The sequence below is a fragment of the Silene latifolia genome, chromosome 7 (genome assembly GCF_048544455.1).
Source record: "Silene latifolia isolate original U9 population chromosome 7, ASM4854445v1, whole genome shotgun sequence".
Taxonomy (NCBI): domain Eukaryota; kingdom Viridiplantae; phylum Streptophyta; class Magnoliopsida; order Caryophyllales; family Caryophyllaceae; genus Silene; species Silene latifolia.
In genome coordinates this window covers 13254770-13277342 of record NC_133532.1, presented here as the reverse complement: position 1 = coordinate 13277342, position 22573 = coordinate 13254770, and the positions used below count along the sequence as shown (strand labels likewise).

General features: G+C 37.1%; 1 protein-coding gene across 1 annotated transcript; it reads left to right on the top strand.

Moving 5' to 3' along the window:
• Positions 1-6420: 6420 nt before the first annotated feature.
• On the top strand, positions 6421-12698 carry LOC141589740 (uncharacterized). The gene is made up of 8 exons (XM_074410366.1): positions 6421-6466; positions 7376-7438; positions 7567-7692; positions 8335-8424; positions 8606-8655; positions 8977-9117; positions 11116-11967; positions 12446-12698. The coding sequence occupies exons 1-8, from the start codon at positions 6421-6423 to the stop codon at positions 12497-12499; spliced, it is 1422 nt and encodes a 473-aa protein (XP_074266467.1). The 3' UTR covers positions 12500-12698.
• Positions 12699-22573: the final 9875 nt, after the last annotated feature.

Here is a 22573-nt window from a genome sequence, read left to right as displayed (position 1 = left end):
TCCTCCATAATCTTTGACCATGAAACTGCAACTTATTTCGTTGGCGTGTCGGCTTTGACCGACTCTCGACGCGACTCAACACGAGGGTTACCACCCCTGCCACCCCCATCATTGGCGAGACTAGACAGAACTTCAGTTATTTGCCGCGTAGATGCATCGATTCCGTCATATTTCTTGGGGGGGCTCACTAACTACCTCTCCAAATGCAGGAGCGTTACCAACGGAAACCTTCAGCCTTTCTGCAATTTGTTCTGCTTCAGCGACGTACTTTTGAATCTTTTCACCCTCAAAGAATTCTTGAGAGGCCTGGCTAGGATTTAGGCCCGTCAGATCACTAGTTACAGCTTTGATCCTTGCGGTTGCATCTGCGTACCATGAATAGAACACAATAGCGTTCCTTTGCGTCTGTAGATAAAGCTCGTGAGTACGCTACATTGAAGAAGTACAGTAAGTTAGTTATATTATAATAGATGGGTACGTTCAGCTGAAATAGAATCAATCTGCAAAATATATAATAGTTTGAACTTACATCGACAGCCCTAGCTTTCAATTCCTGGTCATCCTCGACACTGCTTTGGTAGTTCAATCAATGAACTTCTTCTCGTGAAGTTGAGCGGGAGAGGGGTGGGGGGACCGATAGCAACAGTAGTTTGGGTTCACGAGGGTCGCCGAGGCCGAGCATCTGTCCAAACTCTTAATATAAGAGGGATCTTGAAGGCACCTCGGATACCTAGTCTTAGACAAAGTTAAAGTACCCAATCCCCCTTGAGCCACCTCAAATTTTACCCTATCTACAAGCGAGGCTTCATCCCAATGCTTAATCAAAGGTAGATCGTGGAGGCAAGGCTTACCCTTGTAATCATATCGCTGAAAGTAGCTTATCATGAGGAAGAGAATACATCCACCCAACATCGTTACCCCCTTTTTACAGTCTGTCCCCGCTTTCACCATCATTTCCAAAATATAAGAGCACCAGTCAAAATGCGGAATGGCTTTAGGATCTTCTACAGCCCTTAACAGCTTCAAATCTATCCCGTTGTTTGGGGTGGGTGCGAGGAATAAAGACATAGAGAACAAAACAAATAGCCGACAGAAATGATCGTCCGCCTCCTCGTACTCCATAAGTTGCTTGTGAACTTTCCCTAAACTTATTGAACTATTTGCTTTGCCCACCTCGTAAGCTTGCCGCCATTTGTCCTTCAGCTCCTTATTTTCGGGATCGTTGGACCCCTTCTGCGAACCAGTAGGTACCAACGGGAGACGGTTGGGTCCAAGAGGTATCAAGAAACAGGCATGCACGTCATGCTTACTGATCATAAACTCCTTCTTCCGAGAAGCCCTGAACACATATGACCCATCGAGAGAAGGACTCAAGAACAGGTGACGTGTGCAAGTGGGAAGTCGCTAATCTTAAGCTCCAAAATGCCACCAAACCCAATTTTCTTAACAGCGGACACCTGATCCTCATTAAGCTTTTCAATGAGAGAGACAAGTCTTTGAGGTCGACACGAAACCGTGATTTCATGCACCCTCTTTACCCTTGGCTTGGCCTCGACCATCTGGGGAAAAGCAAGGACAACACACAAAATTAGACATGCTGTAGTTGCAATTAGAGTTATACAATAGATAGTCAGAGTTATACAAAATATAAGTAAAGTTATACATTCTGATAATAGAGTTAATCAGAAAATATCAAGAGTTATACATTCTGACAGCAAAAGTTATTCAAAATGTAATCAGAGATATACAACAAATGACAACAGTTATAAAAAGGTCAAACTTTGAACCTGGGAATCGCTCTCTTCTCGCATTACTTGGTGCATCATCCATCTCAGAGGTGACAAACAAATAGGGATTCAGATTAACAGTACAGTTATACATATACATATAATCTGTAGCTGACAAACAAAAGAAGAGATAATCAGGAGAGTTATACAGAATAACAGTACAGTTATACATATAATAACAAAAGTGAGACAATCTGAAACTAACGTTATATAATGTGTAACTCGAACCATGAATGTATAACTCTATTATTAAAATGTATAATTTCAAGTATATATTGTATAACTCTAGGCATATATTGTATAACTCCAGGAATAAAATGTACAACTCTAGGCAAATATTGTATAACTCCAGTTATACATTATGACAGCAGAAGTTATTCAACATGTAATCAGAGTTATAAAACAAATAACTGCAGTTATAACAAAAGTCAAACTTTTAACCTTGGAATAAGCACCCTTGTCAGTACTTGGTACTTTTAACCATTCAAAAGAAGAGATAATCGGGAAAGTTAGCTATACAGAATAACAAAACAGTTATACATATAATAACAAAAGTTAGACATTCTGAAAACTAAAGTCATATAATGTATAACTCTAGCAATAGAAAGTATAACTCTGGCCATATAATGTATAACTCTAGCCATAGAATGTATAACTCTGGCCATAAAATGTATAACTGTAAGCATATACAGTATAATGTATAACTCCAGGAATAACTCAAGGTATAACTCTAGGTATAACTCCAGGCATCTAATGTATAACTCCAAAGTATAAAGTGAATAACTCTAGCTATATATTGTATAAATCCAGGTATAAAATGTATAACTGTAGACATATATTGTATAACTCTATGCATGGAAACTAATTAGAAGTATAGTTATACATATAACAATTAGAGTTTGACATTATGAAAAAGGAGTTGGTCACAGAATCAGAAGAGCTATACATCTAGAACCCAGAGTTATACATCTAGTAACCAGAGTTATACATCTAGTAACCAGAGTTATACATCATTCTATAGAAAGTATAACTCTGGCCATATAATGTATAACTCTAGCCATAGAATGTATAACTCTGGTCATAAAATGTATAACTGTAAGCATATACAGTATAATGTATAACTCCAGGAATAACTCCAGGTATAACTCTAGGTATAACTCCAGGCATCTAATGTATAACTCCAAAGTATAAATTGAATAACTCTAGCTATATATTGTATAAATCCAGGTATAAAATGTATAACTGTAGGCATATATTGTATAACTCTATGCATGGAAACTAATTAGAAGTATAGTTATACATATAACAATTAGAGTTTGACATTATGAAAAAGGAGTTGGTCACAGAATCAGAAGAGCTATACATCTAGAACCCAGAGTTATACATCTAGTAACCAGAGTTATACATATTGCGTACTAAAGTTATACATCTAGTAACCAGAGTTTTACATTAAGTAACCAGAGTTATACATATTGAGTACTAAAGTTATACATCTAGTAACCAGAGTTATACATCTAGTAACGTATAAATCAAAATCAAAACTTTTAACCTGGATATCAAGTCCTGCGTCAATACTTTCTACAACATCCATCTGTAGATGACAAACAATTGGGATTAGAGTTATACAGATATTTAATTGAAGTTATACATCATTCTATAAGAGTTATACCAACAAGACGAGATTTTTTACCTTCGATTCAGATTTCTTGGAAGATTTCTTGGCATTTTTCTTGGCAAAAACCATTGTTAATTATCAAATGACCTCGAATTTGATCTGCACAACCATAATTAACAATTGAACAAATCAACATCAGCAAATCCATAATTGAAGATTGAAAAATCAAATGAACTCTTTTTATGATAGTTTAACAAAGGCAATAATTAACAAAAAAACAAACTACAAATCACTAAATAAAGAATGGAAAAAATACCTTATAAAAAAATGGAGACAGGCGAGTTGGAATTAATTTGTAGTGATGAAAATGGCGTCTGTTGAGATGAATTAATTGGTAGTGATGAAAATGGAGTTATCAGCAATGTGAAGAAAGCAAAGGAAGACGAAATGACAGGAAATAGAGGGAAAAATACCCGCAAGTTGTTTTGAATTGTCTAGAAAATGAGGAGGGAAATGATGATGGACTGATGGACATAACAGTGTATCATGCATGGGTTAGTGGGTAAGAGGAGAGAGGTAAATCAAAAATATTAGTTGAGTGGGGTTTTACTGCGTAATCTTGGTCATTGATTTGCTTGATCCAACCGCCCACATTAGGACTTATGGACTTAATATATCTAATGGCCTTAGTTGATCTCTTATATATATATATATAGTGTCAAGTTCTTCTAAGTCCCTTTTTTTTTGAGTCCATAAGTCCCTCCCACAACCCTTGGATCATGCATGGTGGAAGGTTGAGATTGAAAGCAAAAAAACACACTTAACACTAATTAGTTCACTTCTCTCTCTAGTTTTAATAATACATTCACTAATTCATTATCATTCACAATTAACACCATATTTTGTCTTATATTTCAAAGTTTATGAAAATTTTGTTAACATTTTTCCTGTTTCGTTTTTTTTTCGTTTTTTTTTTCGAGACAAGTTTTCGACTGTTTCTTTTTTTTTTTTTTTTTTTTTTCGAGACAAGTTTTCGACATTTTAGGATTTTGCGAGTGTAATTCTAACAGCAAAAAGTGTAATTTTAAGAAATATTTTCGAGAATTTAGCGTTTAACTTCAATTTTTTTCGAGTGATTTTAACGAATAATATTTTGAATTTTTGTCATTTTATCATAAGTTATTGTAATTTAGCATTTTACGAGTGTTATTTTAATGACAAAAAGTGTTATTTTAGTCCAGTTAAGTGTAATTTCAGTCCAATGAGATTGTTATTTTTAGTCAAAGAGAATGTAATTTTAGTCCAGAAAAGTGTAATTTTAGTCTAGAGAAGTATAATTTCAAATCCAATCGAGAATGTAATTTAAGTCCATTGAGAATGTAACATTAGTCCAATGAGAATATGAGAATATGACCAAGTCCATTGAGAGTGTAACATTAGTCCAATAGAGGTAAGTGTAATTCTAACAGAAAATAGTGTAATTCTAACAACAAAAAGTGTAATTCTAACAACAAAAAGTGTAATTTTAGCCGAAAAAAGTGTAATTCTAGCAAAAAAAAGTGTAATTCTAGCAACAAAAAGTGTAATTTTAGCCAAAAAAAGTGTTATTCTAGCAAAAAAAAGTGTAATTTTAGCAAAAAAAAGTGTAATTCTAACAACAAAAAGTGTAATTTTAGCCGAAAAAAGTGTTATTCTAGCCAAAAAAGTGAAATTTTAACAGAAAAAAGTGTAATTCTAACAACAAAAAGTGTAATTTTAGCCGAAAAAAGTGTTATTCTAGCAAAAAAAGTGTAATTTTAACAGAAAAAAGTGTAATTCTAACAACAAAAAGTGTAATTTTAGCCGAAAAAAGTGTTATTCTAGCAAAAAAAAGTATAATTTTAACATACAAAAGTGTAATTTTAACGGAGGAAAGTGTGATTTTAACAGAAAAAGGTATAATTTTAACAGAACAAAGTGTAATTTTAATGAAGAAAAGTGTAATTTTAACAGAAAAAAAAGTGTAATTCTAACAGAAAAAAGTGTAATTCTAACAACAAAAAGTGTAATTTTAGCCGAAAAAAATGTTATTCTAGCCGGAAAAAGTTACAAGACTAAAAAATTTAGTGAAAAGAGTTAAAAAATGAGATCTCACAAAATATAAATAAGATCTAGGAAAAAATATAAAGGAAATTTGAAAGAAATATGTACAACAAGACTAATGTGGAGTAAATACACAAAAAAAAAGAAAAAAAAAAGAAAAAAGACAAGATTTGGTACAACAAGACTAATGTGGAATAAATACACAAAAAAAAGAAAAAATACAAAATTTGACGACACACGAGGGAGAACAAACCAAGAAACCAAGAAATACAAAACTGAGAACAAACCAACAAAAAAGGAAAAAAAAAATGAGGGAGAAGAGGAGAAGAGGACGACACACACACAACAAGAAAAAAAATTGAAAAAAAAAGTGGATCTAAAAACTGAGAACAAACCAAGAAAAAAGGAAAAAAAAAATGAAGGAGAAGAGGACAGCTGAGGTACGGTGGTGTCGGCAGGGGAGGTGTGGTTGTCGGCAGGGGAGGTGTTTAATGCTCGTTGTTGGTGGTGGTTGCGGTATTGGGGGAAGCTGTTGGCGGGAGGTGGAGGAGGCTGTTGGTGGGAGGTGCGGTTCTGGGTTGGTGGCCGAGAAAAAGGAAGGTGGTTGAGGGCGCGGGAGTGAGATCGACGATGGTGGTTGTTGGGTTGTCGTGATGGTCGGTAAGTGTAGGGGTGACGTGAGGCGGTGGTGTTGTTGTTGTTGATGTCGTAAGGTGGTGGGTTGTGGTGGTGGGAGATAAGGTGTCGGGGTCGGACGGCAGTGGAGGTGAGATGCGGGTGGTGGTGGGTGGGCGTAGGTGGTGCGTGGGGTGGTGGTGGTGGGGTGGACGCGGCACGTGGCGTGGGTGGGAGAAAAAGGGGGGGGGAATTTTGGGATTTTTTTGTTTTTGAATTTGTTTGGTTTTTTAGAGAGGAGAGGTTTTTGAGAGATAAAAAATGGGTGAAATTATGAGATATGAGAGAGAAGTGATGTTTTGGAAAGGTATATATATTAAATTAGTAGTTAATTAGGAAGAGTTAGTGATTAATTAGTATAGGTAGTGAGAGAGTGGGTTTAATGAGCTTTAATCCCTCCTTTTTTGCTTTCAATCTCAACCCTCCATCTACCTCATCCAATGGCTCTAAAGGGAACTTATGGACTCAAATGTAATAGGTGGACTTAGATGATCTTATTACTATATATATATATATATATATAGGCCGGATCCGGTGAGGCACCTCATTATGGCGAGGCGGCCGGTCTCACCAAATTACTACCTTGGACTGATTTGCATTATACATGGATGGGCTGATTTTGTAATGTTGGACTGGAAAAACAAGGATGAAAATTAGGGGTCAACAAGAAACTTTTCATTTGGTCCAAAACACTTTCTCTCTCTAATCTAAAAAAAAGCCCAAATACCTTATTCTCTCTAATCTAAACAAAAGGCCCAAATTCTTTCCTTCCAAAACTACTGAGTTTGTGCGCTTATACAAAATCACTCAATTTGGGCGTCGATTTCAAAGAGGCGATATCATCAAATTTGTGAGACGATTTCATCAAAATAATCAAATTCTGACAATCAAAGAGGCGAATTCATCAAATTAATCGATTTCTTAGAAGATTTCGAGGTAATTTCCAGGTAATTTCATATTATTTGATGAAAAATTGATTTTCTTAACTTCGTTCATTAATTGATGATATAATGATCAAATTTGAACAAAATCGAACTGTTTTGTAAATTTATAAGGATCAAAACTGAAGTATTTCGTTAGTTTAGGGTTTGAATTCGATCAAAACTGAGCAATTGAGCAATTTCGTCATTCGCAGTGTAAAATTTGTTGATTTTGTTAATTCATTCATTAATTGATTATAATTCATTCATTAATAAGGCTCAAATTGACGTTGCAGCTTTAATTTCAATGGAGATTACAGACATTACAGTAACTGGTGATAATACTGTTGTTGAAACAGGTAATCTCTGTTTTTTTGCTATTTTATGAAGCTGTTTTGCTATTCTCCTGATTTTGTGAATATGTGAGGTTATATTGTGAATCTAAGAAGTTATTTCGTAAATCTGAGAAGTTATTTCGTGAATGTAGGCTATAATATCCTGAATTTGATAAAAAATAATCAATTTCGCCCTACTTATTATGGTATTACTGCTGATGTTGCAGGTCTAACTCCTGATACTGCAGCGACTCCTGATAATAGTGCTATTACAACAGGTATTCTGTTTTGTCCCTATTTTATGAATTTGAGACGTTATTTTGTTCTGGTTTTGTGAATCTGAGAGGTTATTTTGCGAATCTAGGAGCTAATTTTGTGCATCTGAGAGGTTATTTTGAAAATATAAACTGCTTCTGTTTTGTGAATCTGAGAGGTTATTTTGCGAATCTAGGAGCTAATTTTGTGCATCTGAGAGGTTATTTTGAAAATATAAACTGTTCTGGTTTTGTGAATCTGAGAGGTTATTTTGCGAATCTAGGAGCTAATTTTGTGCATCTGAGAGGTTATTTTGAAAATATAAACCGTCTATAATATCCCGAAACTTGGATCGTGGTAAATTGTTTGACATTGTCTATTTTGTGAATTAGAGTGCTTATTTTGTAAATATAAGAGCTAATTATGTGAATCTGATAAGTTATTTATTGAATCTGATAAAAATAAGATAAACACAAAACTAAATAAGATGACAAATTAAAAAAGTTTGCACAAGTCCGCACCATTGAATGCTTTAATTGTCTTGTATCAGTAATATTGCATGCTTTCTTATCTATGGTTGTCGATGTCATACTTATTATGGTGTTCCTACTATTTTGTTAATTTGAAACATTATTATTGTGAAACTTTATTTGTTAATATAAGAGCTAATAAGGCTCAAATTGACGTTGCAACTTCAATTTCAATGGAGATTACAGACATTACAGTAACTGGTGATAATATTGCTGTTGAAACAGGTAATCTCCTTTTTTTCGCTATTATCCTGATTTTGTGAATATGTGAGGTTATTTTGTGAATCTAAGAGTGAATTTTGTAAATCTGAGAAGTTATTTCGTGAATGTATGCTATAATATCCTGAATTTGATCAAAATTTATCAATTTCGTCCTACTTATTATAGTGTTCTCATGATGTTGCAGGTCTAACTCTGATACTACAAATGACTCTGATAAGAGTGCTATTGCAACAGGTATTCTGTTTTGTCCCTATTTTATGAATTTGAGACGTTATTTTGGTCTGGTTTTGTGAATCTGAGAAGTTTATTTGCGAATCTAGGAGCTAATTTTGTGCATCTGAGAGGTTATTTTGAAAAATATAGACTAATATCCCGAAACTTGGTTTGTGACAGAGGAACTTAGATGCTAATATTGTGAAACTTGATTTGTGAATCTCCTATGTTGCTCTTTTTGGCAAAACTTACTAATTGAACCGAAGAAACATCAATCTTTTATGAATTTGAGATGTTATTTTTTTGAGATTGTTTTGCTATTCTCCTTATTTTGTGAATCAGATAGCTTATTTTGTGAATATAAGAGCTAATTATGTGAATTTGATAGGTTATTTAGTGAATATAGACTATAAGATTATGAAGTTTGGTTTGTGGCAGAGATTGTTTAACATTGTCTATTTTGTGAATCAGAGTGCTTATTTTGTAAATATAAGAGCTAATTATTTGAATCTAGTAGGTTATTTATTGAAATATAGACTATAAGATCCTGAAACTTGGTTTGTGGCTGAGATTATGAACCTTATATGCTAATATTGTGGAACTTTATTTGTTAATCTCCTATCTTGCACTTTTGGCTTATTTTGTGAATCTACAATTTTCAATTGTTGATTCCAATGTTAATTGCGGTGAAGCTTCTACCTCTCTTTTTTAACAAGCCCTACAATACCAACTATTTCCACACCTACTACTCTTATAACTTACACACCGAGTGGCAGCCAACGATGGATAAATAGGATTGATGAAAAGTTTACACCAAGCGATTGGGAAACCATTTATTGACTTAGACTCAGCGATGCTGTTTTATGAAACGTACGTTGTTGCTTGTGGGTTTAAATCAAGGAAATCTTCAAGCAAAAGGTTTCGTGATGATATTATCAGAACAAAGTGCATGGTTTGCAATCAGGAAGGCTGTAATAAGAAGAAAAGACGACCTGCCCTAACGGTGTTGCGAAAAAGGCGGATGAATCCGTTGCATCGAAATAACGAAAATAGGTGGTACAAAGAGCAAACCGAAAAAAAAAACCGCTAAACGTAGGGTGAAAAAAGGTGGAGGAGAGGCAGAGAGTTCCAACAAAGGGTCAACCACAAGAATAACAAAGATTAGAAGGTGGGGCTGTCAAAATGATGATAAAGTTCAAGTTCCATGAGAACAAGTACATGGTTGACGTGTTTATTGAGGGTCACAATCACCCGCTTGATGTTGTGAAAAATAAGGAATTTGAGAAACTTGCTGAAAATATCAATGAATTTCATATGCAAATGATTGTCAGCCATTCAAAAGCAAATGTTGGTCCTAGCTTAACACACCAACTATGCACTCAATAATTGGGTGGTTTTCAAAATGTCGGGGCAACAATCAAGCAATTCAAAAATTTTCGAGGGAAATGAAGTGTCTAATGAATAAATCATGATGGGGAAATGTTCAAATCACGCTTAGACACCCTAGCTGAAACAAAAGGGCTCCACTTTGTTTATGAAAAAGATTCCAAGAACGCATTGACAAGGATTTTCTCGCGGATTGTGACATGCAAAGAGCGTATGCTCTGTTTGGGGATGGAGTTTCATACGACCCAACTTATGGTACAAACAAGTGCAACATGACGTTCACGCCTTTCACGGGCATTGACCATCATAAAAGGTCAATCACATTTGCATGTGCGCTTATAGAACATGAAAACGAGGAGTCATTCATGTGGGTATTTGACCGATTTAAAACGGTATGGGTGGGAAGGAGCCTAACTACATCATCACCGAAAGACCCAGGAATAATTAAAGCGATTCCAGGTATGTTTCTGAAACTAACTACAAAATTTATATAGTCTGAATCCGAGGATAAGACATGAGATTCACAAAATAACCCCCATTTTACAAAATAAGCTATAGGATTCACAAAATAAGCTATATGATTTATAGTCCGAAGTCTCGAGGATAAGACTTGAGATTTACATAATAGTGCATCGTATGACTTTGTTATGTGAAACTGCGTGAATTTAGTTATTATAAAATGATGGTGACGGTCGATAATTTGATTTTGTTCATTGCGGCTAAGTTCAAAACAAATAAACATCGGTTTTGCATGTGGCACATCATGAAGAAAATAACCGACAAGGTTGGGAGTAAAATTTGTAGAGATACCGACTTTTTAACCCGTCTGAACGGTGTTGTATGGGACGATGACCTGGAGCCCGGGGAATTTGAAGAGAAGTGGCTTAAAGTCATGAACGATTTCTCCTTGGAAGACAATACGTGGTTGAATGGGAAGTTCGCTGATAGACACACATGGATACCCGCTTATTTCAGAAATGTGCCAATGGGCGGTTTACTACGAACTACACAAAGGTCAGAGAGTGCTAATAGTTTCTTTAAGCGGTTTGAAAACAAATACGGGACATTAACTGAGTTCTTGGTGCGCTATGAAAGCGCCACCGACCACCAAAAGCACTGCCGAAGCTCCGTGAAGAGGAGAATGCGAATTCAATCCTCAAACACTTGTATGGGTCAAAATGGGAGACACAAGCAGTGAGAAGCTATACCCATGCGATGTTCTATGAGTTCCAAAACCAGGTGAAGCATTCAATAAATACCTGCAGTTTGGTTGGATACACTCCGCCAGATCCTGTGACGAACTTTGAAGTGTCGTTAGTTGAGGATGCAAAGAAAGGACTAAAATTTGCAGTTGAGTGCAGTAGAAGCACGAATGATGTAAGGTGCACATGTAAACTGTTTGAAAGGAGAGGTATTTTATGCAGTCACATCATTTGGGTTTGTTCGGGAAAGTTTAAGGACATACCTGATAAATATATTTTGCAAAGGTGGAGCAAGAATGCACTCAAAAGTGACGTTTATGATTGGAATGGGAATCTGTTAGAGAAATACAACAATACCAGTACAAAACAGATTGGAATGTCTGTGGTGTGGTCTGAGATTCAGTTAACTGTTGGTATGCTCAAAAGGAAAGAAGAGTCGGATGTGAGAGAGTTTGCCAAGTTAATCAAGGAATTCAGGACAAAACTAGAGGGAAACACTCAACCGTTGACAAAACAACAACAGATTGAGCTTCTACTGGGCTGCAAGGTTCCAGAAGAAACCAACATCTTACCGCCTAATGTGTCTAGGAACAAAGGCTGTGGTAAACGGTTGGTGAGCAAGAAAAATAAGGCAATCAAGAAGGCGGAAAAAGCAAAAAGGTTGTGTGCTAACTGTAAGCGCAAGGGTAACCACGACAAAAGGAATTGTCCATATGATTTTGCAGACCTTCCTCCAGTGAATCAGGTTTGTATTCATCTACGCAACTACATCTGATATTAATCAAGTATTTTATTTATCTGTTGGAGTGGCAAAAATGGTTTAAGTTAGGTTAATGTCATTCAAAATAGGTGGTTTTGTTTCGACCTTGGTTTGTGAGTCTTAGATCGTATTATTGGTTTCCTAAAAAATCTGGACATCTCATCTGTTTATCTTATTTTGAGAATCCCAGAGGTTGCTTTGTGAATCCCAGGTCTTAATTTGTGAATCCTGGGTCTTATTATGTGAATCACATATCTTTATTTGTGAATCACAGAAATGAGACTGATTGTATGTAGTAACCTGATATAATTCCTCACTTTGTAACATAAATGACAACAGTTGGCTTATATAAGATGAATGTGATTCACGCCGTGTCACCCAATTTTGCATGATCCTCACTTTTATTATTGTACATCTAATGTTTGTAAACATCTTTCTAATTCCAGCTTTGTCTTTTACGTAGGGAGAGCTAGCGGACGAAGAAGTAGAAGAGGAAGGGGATGAGGATGAAGAATGAAGGAAAGAGTCTTCTTAAGCCTTGAGAAATAGATATGATGATTGAAGAAGACACTGACAATTTTGAAAGGAGCAGTCTTTTAGTTTGGCAACATATTATTGGTTTCCAAAAATATGGACATCTTATTTGTTTATCTTATTTTTGTGAATCTGAGAGGTTCTTTTGTGAATGTAAGAGGTTGTTTTATGAATCTTAAATCTTAATATATACAAAAGACCTGGAAATCTTATTTGTTGGTATTAATTTGTGAATCCTGGGTCTAATTTTCGCGATTATTAGGAAGATTCGTAATCTTATTAGAAAGGAACTCATTGATGGCTAAACGGTCTTATTTTGTGAATGACACAATTTAAATATTATATAAAATGGATTAGTGTGAATTATAGACGTTATTTCATGAATCTTACCGTGTGAATGACAATATATAAATCCGAGGTCTAATATTGTGAATCGACTTGTTTTGTGAATCCATCTTTTGTGAATATCGTCTTTTTTGAATCTCAGACATTCTTTTGTAAATCTCAGGTCTCATTTTGTCGACTTGTTTTGTGAATCCATATTTTTGTGAATATCGTCTTTTTTTTGAATCTCAGACATTCTTTTGTGAATCTCAGGTCTCATTTTGCGAATCAGACGCTTTATAAATCATCCACGTCAAATTTCACAAATTCAAGCGACTAATCAATTCCATTGATTAAAATCAACTATTACAAAAGGAGATCTACTAAATAAGCAGATTAGCACCCAACTAAATGACTAATAACATATTCACTAGAATACTTGATAGATCCTGCATATACCATCTAATACTATACTAACATAATACTTGATTGTATCCACCACAAGTTAAATTCCACGCATAAGGGACAAATGCCTCCGACGAACCAACCAGAGATAAGTAAGTATACACTTTGCATAACACCCAAAACTCACAAAGAAAAGAATAAATGCTGTCCCGTTTCTACTACACGCTCACAAAGACAATCATGAAGAATAAATTCCCAACCAGAGAAGCATACACTGAAGAACGATCTCCCTGCTTCACATCATCTCACCACCATAGACAAGCACATCTTGCTACTTATACTCCTATATCGAAAAACACGTAAAATATTTCAAAATATATACACGGACAAGCATGGCTCGCTACTATTCAAAATATCGCGGATACTATGAATGAATGGGGATTTGATATGCAAAAGTTATTAAAGAACCGGGATCAGTGCCGTTCTAGTATTTGCATCCCATGAAAGTAGTTGCATCATTACAGACTTTCGAAAATACGGCATTCTCTGCAATTGTAAGAAATTATAGTTGAAATTAATGAACAACACGTTTCAAATACGATTTCATGTACGTATACTATTCAACTTGTTTCTTACCGATAATTGTCCGGATTACGCTAATCACCGAGCTCACAGTCAACATACTCAAATACCTCAACACGTGAGCTCCACAATCAAAACTGAATGTAGTATAGTGTTCAACTGTTTAGTAAACAATATTTAATTTCCGTAAAGCGGACACATTAGGGAATAACTTACTTATTTGATTGTTGAGGAACTTTGAGAGTTATAACCCTGTGAGAGTGCAGAAACCGCATGGGATAATATGACGGGGAACTACTTGCCAAAATAAGAGATAATTTGGCCACCTAAAAATGTTTCGAGTTAATACTGATTGTACACTAAAAATGTTTTATATACTCTGATATTCACAAACTGTCAAGGGTTAGATTAGGCAAATAATTAATACCGTGTCTATCGTTGTATTATGTACATCATAAGACTGTACTTTCGCGCTTGAGTTGAGGATGTAATTCGTTTTACTCTCCATATCGCATATACAAGCCCACCAATGTTTGTCTTTGATCAGCGGTATAAAAACCTGATATAATAAAGATTAGTCTCCAATTTACAGCCCTACATGTCCGCCACAAAAAAAAAAAAAAAATATATTGTTGAGGGACCAGACCTTTCGGATTGTGGCACCATTCACCGGTTTGTATGTCCCATTGATGTATTGATTCCAAATACAAGGGTTTTTCTTCTTTGTACAGTTCTACATACCACAAAAGGTGATTTTACAAACCATATCAATTTGGCATAATCAAGATACTTGAATATTAAAACAAGTTCAAAGCTAACCACGATGACAGTCGATGGCAAGTACAGAAGATCTGGTCGATGAAGTGTCGTCCTAATCCCAAACATATCAATCACCTAAAAAAATAATATTAGGAATGAAACAAAAGATTACAGATAATACAATGAAATGAACGCTGATAGTAGTCTACTTACTTGATCCATAACCCACTGACGCGGTCTAAGCGTAGATAAAGCCGCTCGTGTGACTTCCATCCACTCAGTACACACCATAGCCTCGCTGTAGTAAGGCACATTAAGAAACATTACTAGAATTATCCAAATAAAAATAAAAATTAAAGTAAAGGGGCAAGGGAAAAGCACAAAAAAATAAAAGTAAAGGGGAAAAATACTTACTATGTGACTGTATCTCTTCCTTTGCGGTGCCAAATAAACTTCACAAGGTCGTCTTCAGAATAAGGTAGACGCCTGAGCCCCGACAAATATTAATAAGACAACTTAAGATCTGTGATTCACAAATCAAGATCTTTGATTCACATAATAAGACCCACGATTCAGAAATTAAGAACAACAGATAAAACCAATAATAACATCTAAGATTCACAAAACATGATTAATAAGGGAATGGGTCATACATAGGCACACAAAACATGTTGTCACCGGAGGTCATAATTCGAAGGCATAACTTCAATGCATAGCGTTTCAGTTGACTTACCTATAAATGCAAAACAAAAAGTCCTTATAATTATTCCAAAGTTCACAGAACTGGCCCTAGGTTTCAGGAAATTAACTCAAGGTCTGACAAATCTAACTCTCAGGTTCACAAGGTTAAGTAAAGGTATCTTACATGAAGTTATAATTAAAGGACAAATCGTTTTGTTCCCTTTGTAATGCTCCAACAGGTGAAACAAATAGACGCCGGTATCCATTTCACCGGACTTCAAAATTGAAGGAGGGATAAACAACTCAGGCATCATGTCACCCATCTTGCGAATCTTGGTGAAACCCAATTAATGAGCCTGTCTTTCTGCACAGACACAACCTAAATTAGCACTTAATTATGTGGATGTGTTACATGCTTGTCAAACACTTTGATCGTGAATTCACGAAAAAAAAGTAAATTCACAGCTTTGCATAACCAGAAATGGAGGAAAAGACGCACCGTAGGTTGCACATAATCTGAATAGTTAACATCTACTCCATTCATAGGGTGTATGACTCACAATTTATTCCATCGAAGGTCGAAACAAAAGAAGAACGGTGGGCATGATGTAGACATGATTGGAGTGCAAATCTGAAAACAAGACAAGATGAAATGAAAAGAAGAACATAAAGATGAAAATAGGTTTCACAAAACATAATAACACCAAACCAAAACTTACTAATTGAACTGAAGAAACATCAATATTTTCCAGACAACCCGGGGGGGAACTAACACCGTCATTGGAGTATGGAACAAATAAACGAACAAGAGAATCCGGTGATTTCAACTTCTCATTACTGTTTAGGATCTCACACCAAATATTTACAAACTTGAACATACTCGATCACCTTCAGGTATAGTCCTCAACATGCTCCTTGTCAATCTCTGAGTGTTACTTTGAAAAAGAATATCACTGCACTCAACAATCAAAACAATCTGATTCGCAAAACAAGCCGTCAGATTCGCAAAACAGTCTATTGGATTCACAATATAAGCCCTACGATTTATAAATTGTCCGATTCAAAAATGAGACCTGAGATTTACAAAACAAGTTCATAGTCAAATACCTTTGTTCTCTTGTTGAGCAAAGCCCGAAATCCAACAAAGATTTTCTCCTCCCTATTAAAAGGAGTAATAACACCGATGTTTCTTTGGAGATACGGAGATCGATAGGCAAAGCAGCCGGAATTATCTCTCTTCTAGGACGCACAATGGCGGAGTATTGACATCAACATTATTGACATCAACATGATCGAAAACATGATCGATGGTACCGATAATGTAGGAAATCTGGTTCCCTCATCCTCTTCCCTCGACACCGATCTATTCTTTCCTCACCTTGTATGCTTTCCTCACCTGGTCCCTCTTCTTCTCGCTTTCGCACGGACCGGTGGTTTCATCACCCGACAAACGGTTTCCATGACGACGACGAATGTACGGTGAGTGACCAATGGTTTTTCAGGCAATTGCTCGATTCTTCCACACACGATTTCGGAGATGGTGGACGGACGACTGGAATCATTGGAGTATCAGGTAAATCAATAACAATTGGGGTTTCGGCTAGTTCGATAATCGGTGTTGGTGTTGGTTGGGACCGAGGATCAATAGATCTGTCTTCTTCAGAAGACAAAAAATGATCGTCGTCTGCTAGCAGCCTCCACCGTGGGCAATCTGATGGGGTTGGCAATCTTGGTTTACGACGTTTCCGAATGGGTTTGCTTGTCACTTTGGGATCTGGTGGACGAATCGGTACAAAAGTGTCATCCATAATTTCCAATGCCGCACGTAAATCAGCGTCGGACCATCCACCCATCCTGTCCACATCGTCATTAACAACGTGATCATTCTCCACAACATTCGCTGCAATGGATAACGTGTTTCCAACGATATTATTGACCACGTTGTCCAAATTGAGTTCACCGTCCTCATCCTTCTTAGCATCCTCATTATTACCCATCTCTATATTTTCCTCCTTATTCCCATCATCGGCATTTTCTTCATCCCCAACATTCTCATCAAACTCATCCAGTTGGGATGAAATATACCCGTCCGCAATACCATTAACGGCTGCCACCATAGTAGAAACCGCTGCTGAGGAAGGTAGCTTGATCGTAGCTTGAATAGCAAGAGATCTGTAGCTAGCGAAAGCTGCAGCCGCTACCTTTGCGGCTTCAGCAAGTTTGTGAACAATCTCACACTTACTGTCACTAAGGCCATCGCTTTCCTTGTCACCACAATGTGGAATATCGGACCCATATCCGGTTTGCCTTCTTCGTGGTATTGGATGGTTGATTTGGACTGAACATGCTCAATCTTTGTGACCGGTGGCTGAGGTGCGGGTGCGAGTGTGTGGTAGCTCATGACAAGGGGAGGCTCCACAGAACCTTGACCGAAACCTTTATTTGCCTTCAACTCCTGTTTAATTCTTTTTGCAATTTTTTCTTTCGTCCAATTACAACAAGTTGGAAACTTTCTTACGACCAATCTTGATTTGTAGACGAAACGGTCCAAGTAAATGTACACGAGCACCATAATGGGTCCACCAAAAAAATTATCTCCTTTCAAGCGTTTGACATCTCTCCACTCCTCCTTTTGCCAAGACTCAACTTGGTCACCAACTTCGTTTGATGAAATTGCACCAATTGAATTCCGGAATCAGTGAAGTATCACCTAAACTTTTTAAAATCCTCAAACTTGCGCGATTCCCTTGCACACCACCCAACAGAGACGAGAATATGTAAACGATGAAATTTCGTTTAAAGTCATCTCCACCATCTTTCTGCATGGATAATTTGTTCAAGACGTGGTGATCATCGATATATTTGTGTGGATATTGCTTTCGGAAGTTTTCCAACGTAGCTAAATAAGCAGGACACTTATCCACATGTGACGCTTCCTCAACAGGTCTTGAACCATTGGAATGCTCATGCAAAGATGGATGTCCTCCTCTAATACAGGGAGTTTTTTGTCAAATAACCATCCCTTTGCTGGGTTGTAATTTGACACTAGCCAATAAGCAAGGTCCCCGGGAACCTTGTCTGTTTCAATCATTAACAGACCGCCAAAGCCCATGTCTTTTATAGCTTGAATCTGCTGATCGCTTGGTGGATTTTTCGTATCTTTCAGAAAGTTGTACAACCCTTTTGGCGACATTCGAGTCCTCACTGTAGGCAGTCCCTCTGTACGCACCCTCTGTTTTTTTGCTGGCGGAGGAGCGGCAGCTTGCTCAACAATGCCTGGTGCAGAAGCGCTTGCTTGCACAACCGCCTGTGATGGTCCCTTCATCTTGTAGCCTGTTTCACAATAATCATCTTTAGCGTCACAAAATAAGCTGAAAGGATACACAAAAATAAGAACTAAGATTTATATAGTCTATTTTGGGGGGATATGACCTGAGATTCACAAAATAACTCTCCAGTTTCACGAAATAACCTCAAGGATTCTTTTCAATAAGGCATAAGATTTATATAGTCCGAATGTGAGGAGAAGACCGAGATTCACAAAATAACACCCCGCTCACAAATTAACCTCTATGATTCACAAAATAAGGCATAAAATTTATATAGTCTGAATCCAGGGATAAGACCTGAGATGCACAAAATAAACCCTCAGTTTCACAAAATAAGCTATAGGATTCAAAAATAAGCTATATGATTTATAGTCTGAAACTGTTCTTGATCCAACGCCAAGACCAAAAGACACCCTAGGAGGGGACGGGTGAACCCTTTTTTGGGGACGGGGTTAACAGTAGGGGCCGGGTGTCCTAAAACGGGACGGGAAAGGGTTTAGGGTTGGATTAGGCGGATCCGCCTAATCCAACCCTAAACCCTTTCCCTTGTACATATTCATTCGACCAACGACAAGACCAAAAGACACCCTAGGAGGGGACGGGTGAACCCTTTTTGGGGGACGGGGTTAACAGTAGGGGGCCGGGTGTCCTAAAACGGGACGGGAAAGGGTTTAGGGCTGGATTAGGCGGATCCGCTACCGCAGATCCGCGGATCCGCTACCGCGGATCCGCGGATCCGCCTAATCCAACCCTAAACCCTTTCCCTTGTACATAGTCATTCGACCAACGCCAAGACCAAAAGACACCCTAAGAGGGGACGGGTGAACCCTTTTTGGGGGACGGGGTTAACGAAAGTGGGGCCGGGTGTCCTAAACCGGGACGGGAAAGGGTTTAGGGTTGGGTTAGGCGGATCCGCTACCGCGGATCCGCCTAATCCAACCCTAAACCCTTTCCCTTGTACATAGTCATTCGACCAACGCCAAGACCAAAAGACACCCTAGGAGGGGACGGGTGAACCCTTTTTGGGGGACGGGGTTAACAGTAGGGGCCGGGTGTCCTAAAACGGGACGGGAAAGGGTTAAGGGTTGGGATCCAACCCTAAACCCTTTCCCTTTTACATAGTCATTCGACCAACGCCAAGACCAAAAGACACCCTAGGAGGGGACGGGTGAACCCTTTTTGGGGGACGGGGTTAATAGTAGGGGCCGGGTGTCCTAAAACGGGAAGGGAAAGGGTTTAGGGTTGGATTAGGCGGATCCGCGGTACCCTTTCCCTTGTACATAGTCATTCGACCAACGCCAAGACCAAAAGACACCCTAGGAGGGGACGAGTGAACCCTTTTTGGGAGACGGGGTTAACAGTAGGGGGCCGAAAATGTCAACGGGGCATGAAGTTATTATTGAAGTTATTATTGAAATTGTCATTCGAAGTTATTATGAAACAATAGGGAACGCAAGGATTCACAAAAAACAAAGAACACAAAGCAAACTTCATTAATAAAACATAGTAGTCATACATTATATTTATAAACTATCAACAATAGAACACGGCAAACAAGATAGCAACGTTCAATGCCGAAAATTACAAAGATAGTATTTTAGGAAAAGGGATACAAATGTAGGCTATAGGTCCATAATAGAAGGTAAATCAATAGAACATGCATCTATACAATTGCGTAATAAGTTGACAAAGCAATAGCAATTGCGGTGGCTCGTTCAAAGAGACATCACCGGAGGTAAAGAACGTAAGTTCTCATAAATTGTAGCGCGATCAATAGCATTCAGAAGGTTCATGGCACTTGGATGGTTATATTGGTGAAAATGAAGGATGAATTTAGGCGACATATTATCGATCGAAAACATTTGTACGTTTGGAATATTAGGTTAGCACCCCTATGAATAATTAGAATACCCTCCACATGGTTGATTTCAAGAGAAAGCCAATATGCAGGTTACACCGGAGCATTGGGATGAATAAGAAATAACTGAGACCAATTCCGACACACAATAGCCATATTTGCCTTGTCTTCAAAGGCATCAAGTTTAGAAAATATGTTATGCATAACTCCTTGAATATTGAAAACAGAATGTTGTGAGTGATAGCGAGGGGAAGATAATTTAACTTCTGCCAAATCTGCTTCCTTAAAAGACAAACTGATTGCGTTTTGTTTTTGACAGGACATAAGTCGCACGAAATGACGATTCGTCTTCTTCAAAAGCATTAACGACACACCCTTTGCACCAAGACTCCATAATTCACTAAAAATAATAATAGGAACGCATAGTAGGTTAGTAACTAAATGAATAAGTTTCACAATGGCAGATCTAGGTTTCACAACAACTACTCCAAGATTCACAAAATCAAGTATAGGATTCACGTAATTATGAATCAACATTACAACATCGAGAGACGAATGAATCTCATCAAGTGCATGCCAGCTAAATTATTATGAAAGTTGTATTCGAAGTTATTATGAAAGATAGATGCTCGAGGATTGACAAAATAAAAGGAAAATAAACTTGATTAATAGAACATAGTATTCATACATTATGTTGATACAACATCCGAAATAGAAAACTACTGATTACATATTTATACAAGGGTGCCTTAGCAAGTATACAAAAGTAAGATTAAATACTAACGGTGATAGACCTAATTACACCGAAACGACAACTAAACATAATAGGTTCATTTGAAATATAATTTAGTAGCTACATCCCTATCACGCGAGGGTACAACTTTAAGTCCTACAACGTGTTCATAAGGTATTCTTGTCCTCATATTCACTGCCAGTACAATTCCTTGTGTTGTATTATAAGGGCATTGTAGGCAAGCTTTCTTTAGATGTACAAGAAAGCAAATATATCAAAGATGAAGATGAGGACGATGAAGATAATCGATCCCTCCAAAACAAGTCTTTCTCATGGCATATATGTTCTGCCATATCCCACCATTTGGTGTTGCTCATTTAGCCAGGAAACCGTCACAACTAGAAGGCCGGGCTAAATGAGCAACACAAATGTTGGGATATGGCGAAAAAATATAGGTCGTGAGAAAGGCTTGTTTGTAGGGATCGATCTTCATCGTTATCATCTTCATCTATGATACATATTCTTTCTACTAGTACATGGAAAGAAAGGTAACCTAAAATTTCGTTTTAATACAACCCAAGGAATTGTACAGATGAGGCAGAGTTTGAGCATAGTAATACCTTAAGAACACATTTGTAAGACTTAAAAGTGTACCCTTGCGTGATAGGATAGAATGTAGCTACTAAATTATATTTCAAATGACCAAGATTAGTCCCTACATCGGCAAGTCATCCGGAAGATAGCATATCCATTTAATGAGCTCAAACTCTGCCTCTTCAAAGATATCGACTACCCGACCCGTACACCAAGTGTCCATAGTTGGCAATGTATACGCAGACAGGAGCAATTGACCTAGGCATATAAATAACTAAAACAGTTCAGACAAAAATAAATGAAAATAACTAAAACATAATAAGTAATACATTTCATACACATACACAAAATGTCATGTTTCGTATAAGTACATTCCAGATAAGTAGGATTAAAAGCCATATCAAAACAAGGTAAAGCATTCAGATGAAGTTTTACAAATGACCAACTATGGACAAAGTGGTCTATAGGTTTCGCAAGATAAGGTCTATGCTTCAGACAAGCATTCACATAAACTCATCATAAAAAGATTACAATCATGAGGCAGGTTTAACTTCCTGCATTATAATGAGAATGATTCGCAAAATATTCCACCAGATTCACAAAATATTCCACCAGATTCACAAAAACAACTACAAAATTCACAAAATTAACTCAGGTTTAACAACAACACATCAGTCCAATATTCACAATATCACCTCCAAGTTTCATGATACAAAAACACATAACTATATCGACATTGCGGAATCAACGAGCACCACAACAAAGAACAACAAAAAAAAGCACAATATTAAC

Bases quoted from the DNA above. Each gene is read 5' to 3' on its own strand.
- LOC141589740 (XM_074410366.1), top strand. From the start codon at position 6,421: ATGGGTGAAATTATGAGATATGAGAGAGAAGTGATGTTTTGGAAAG. The intron at 7,693-8,334 runs GTATTCTGTTTT...TTAATATAAGAG, and splicing joins TAATAGTGCTATTACAACAG to CTAATAAGGCTCAAATTGAC. The intron at 8,425-8,605 runs GTAATCTCCTTT...ATGATGTTGCAG, and splicing joins TAATATTGCTGTTGAAACAG to GTCTAACTCTGATACTACAA.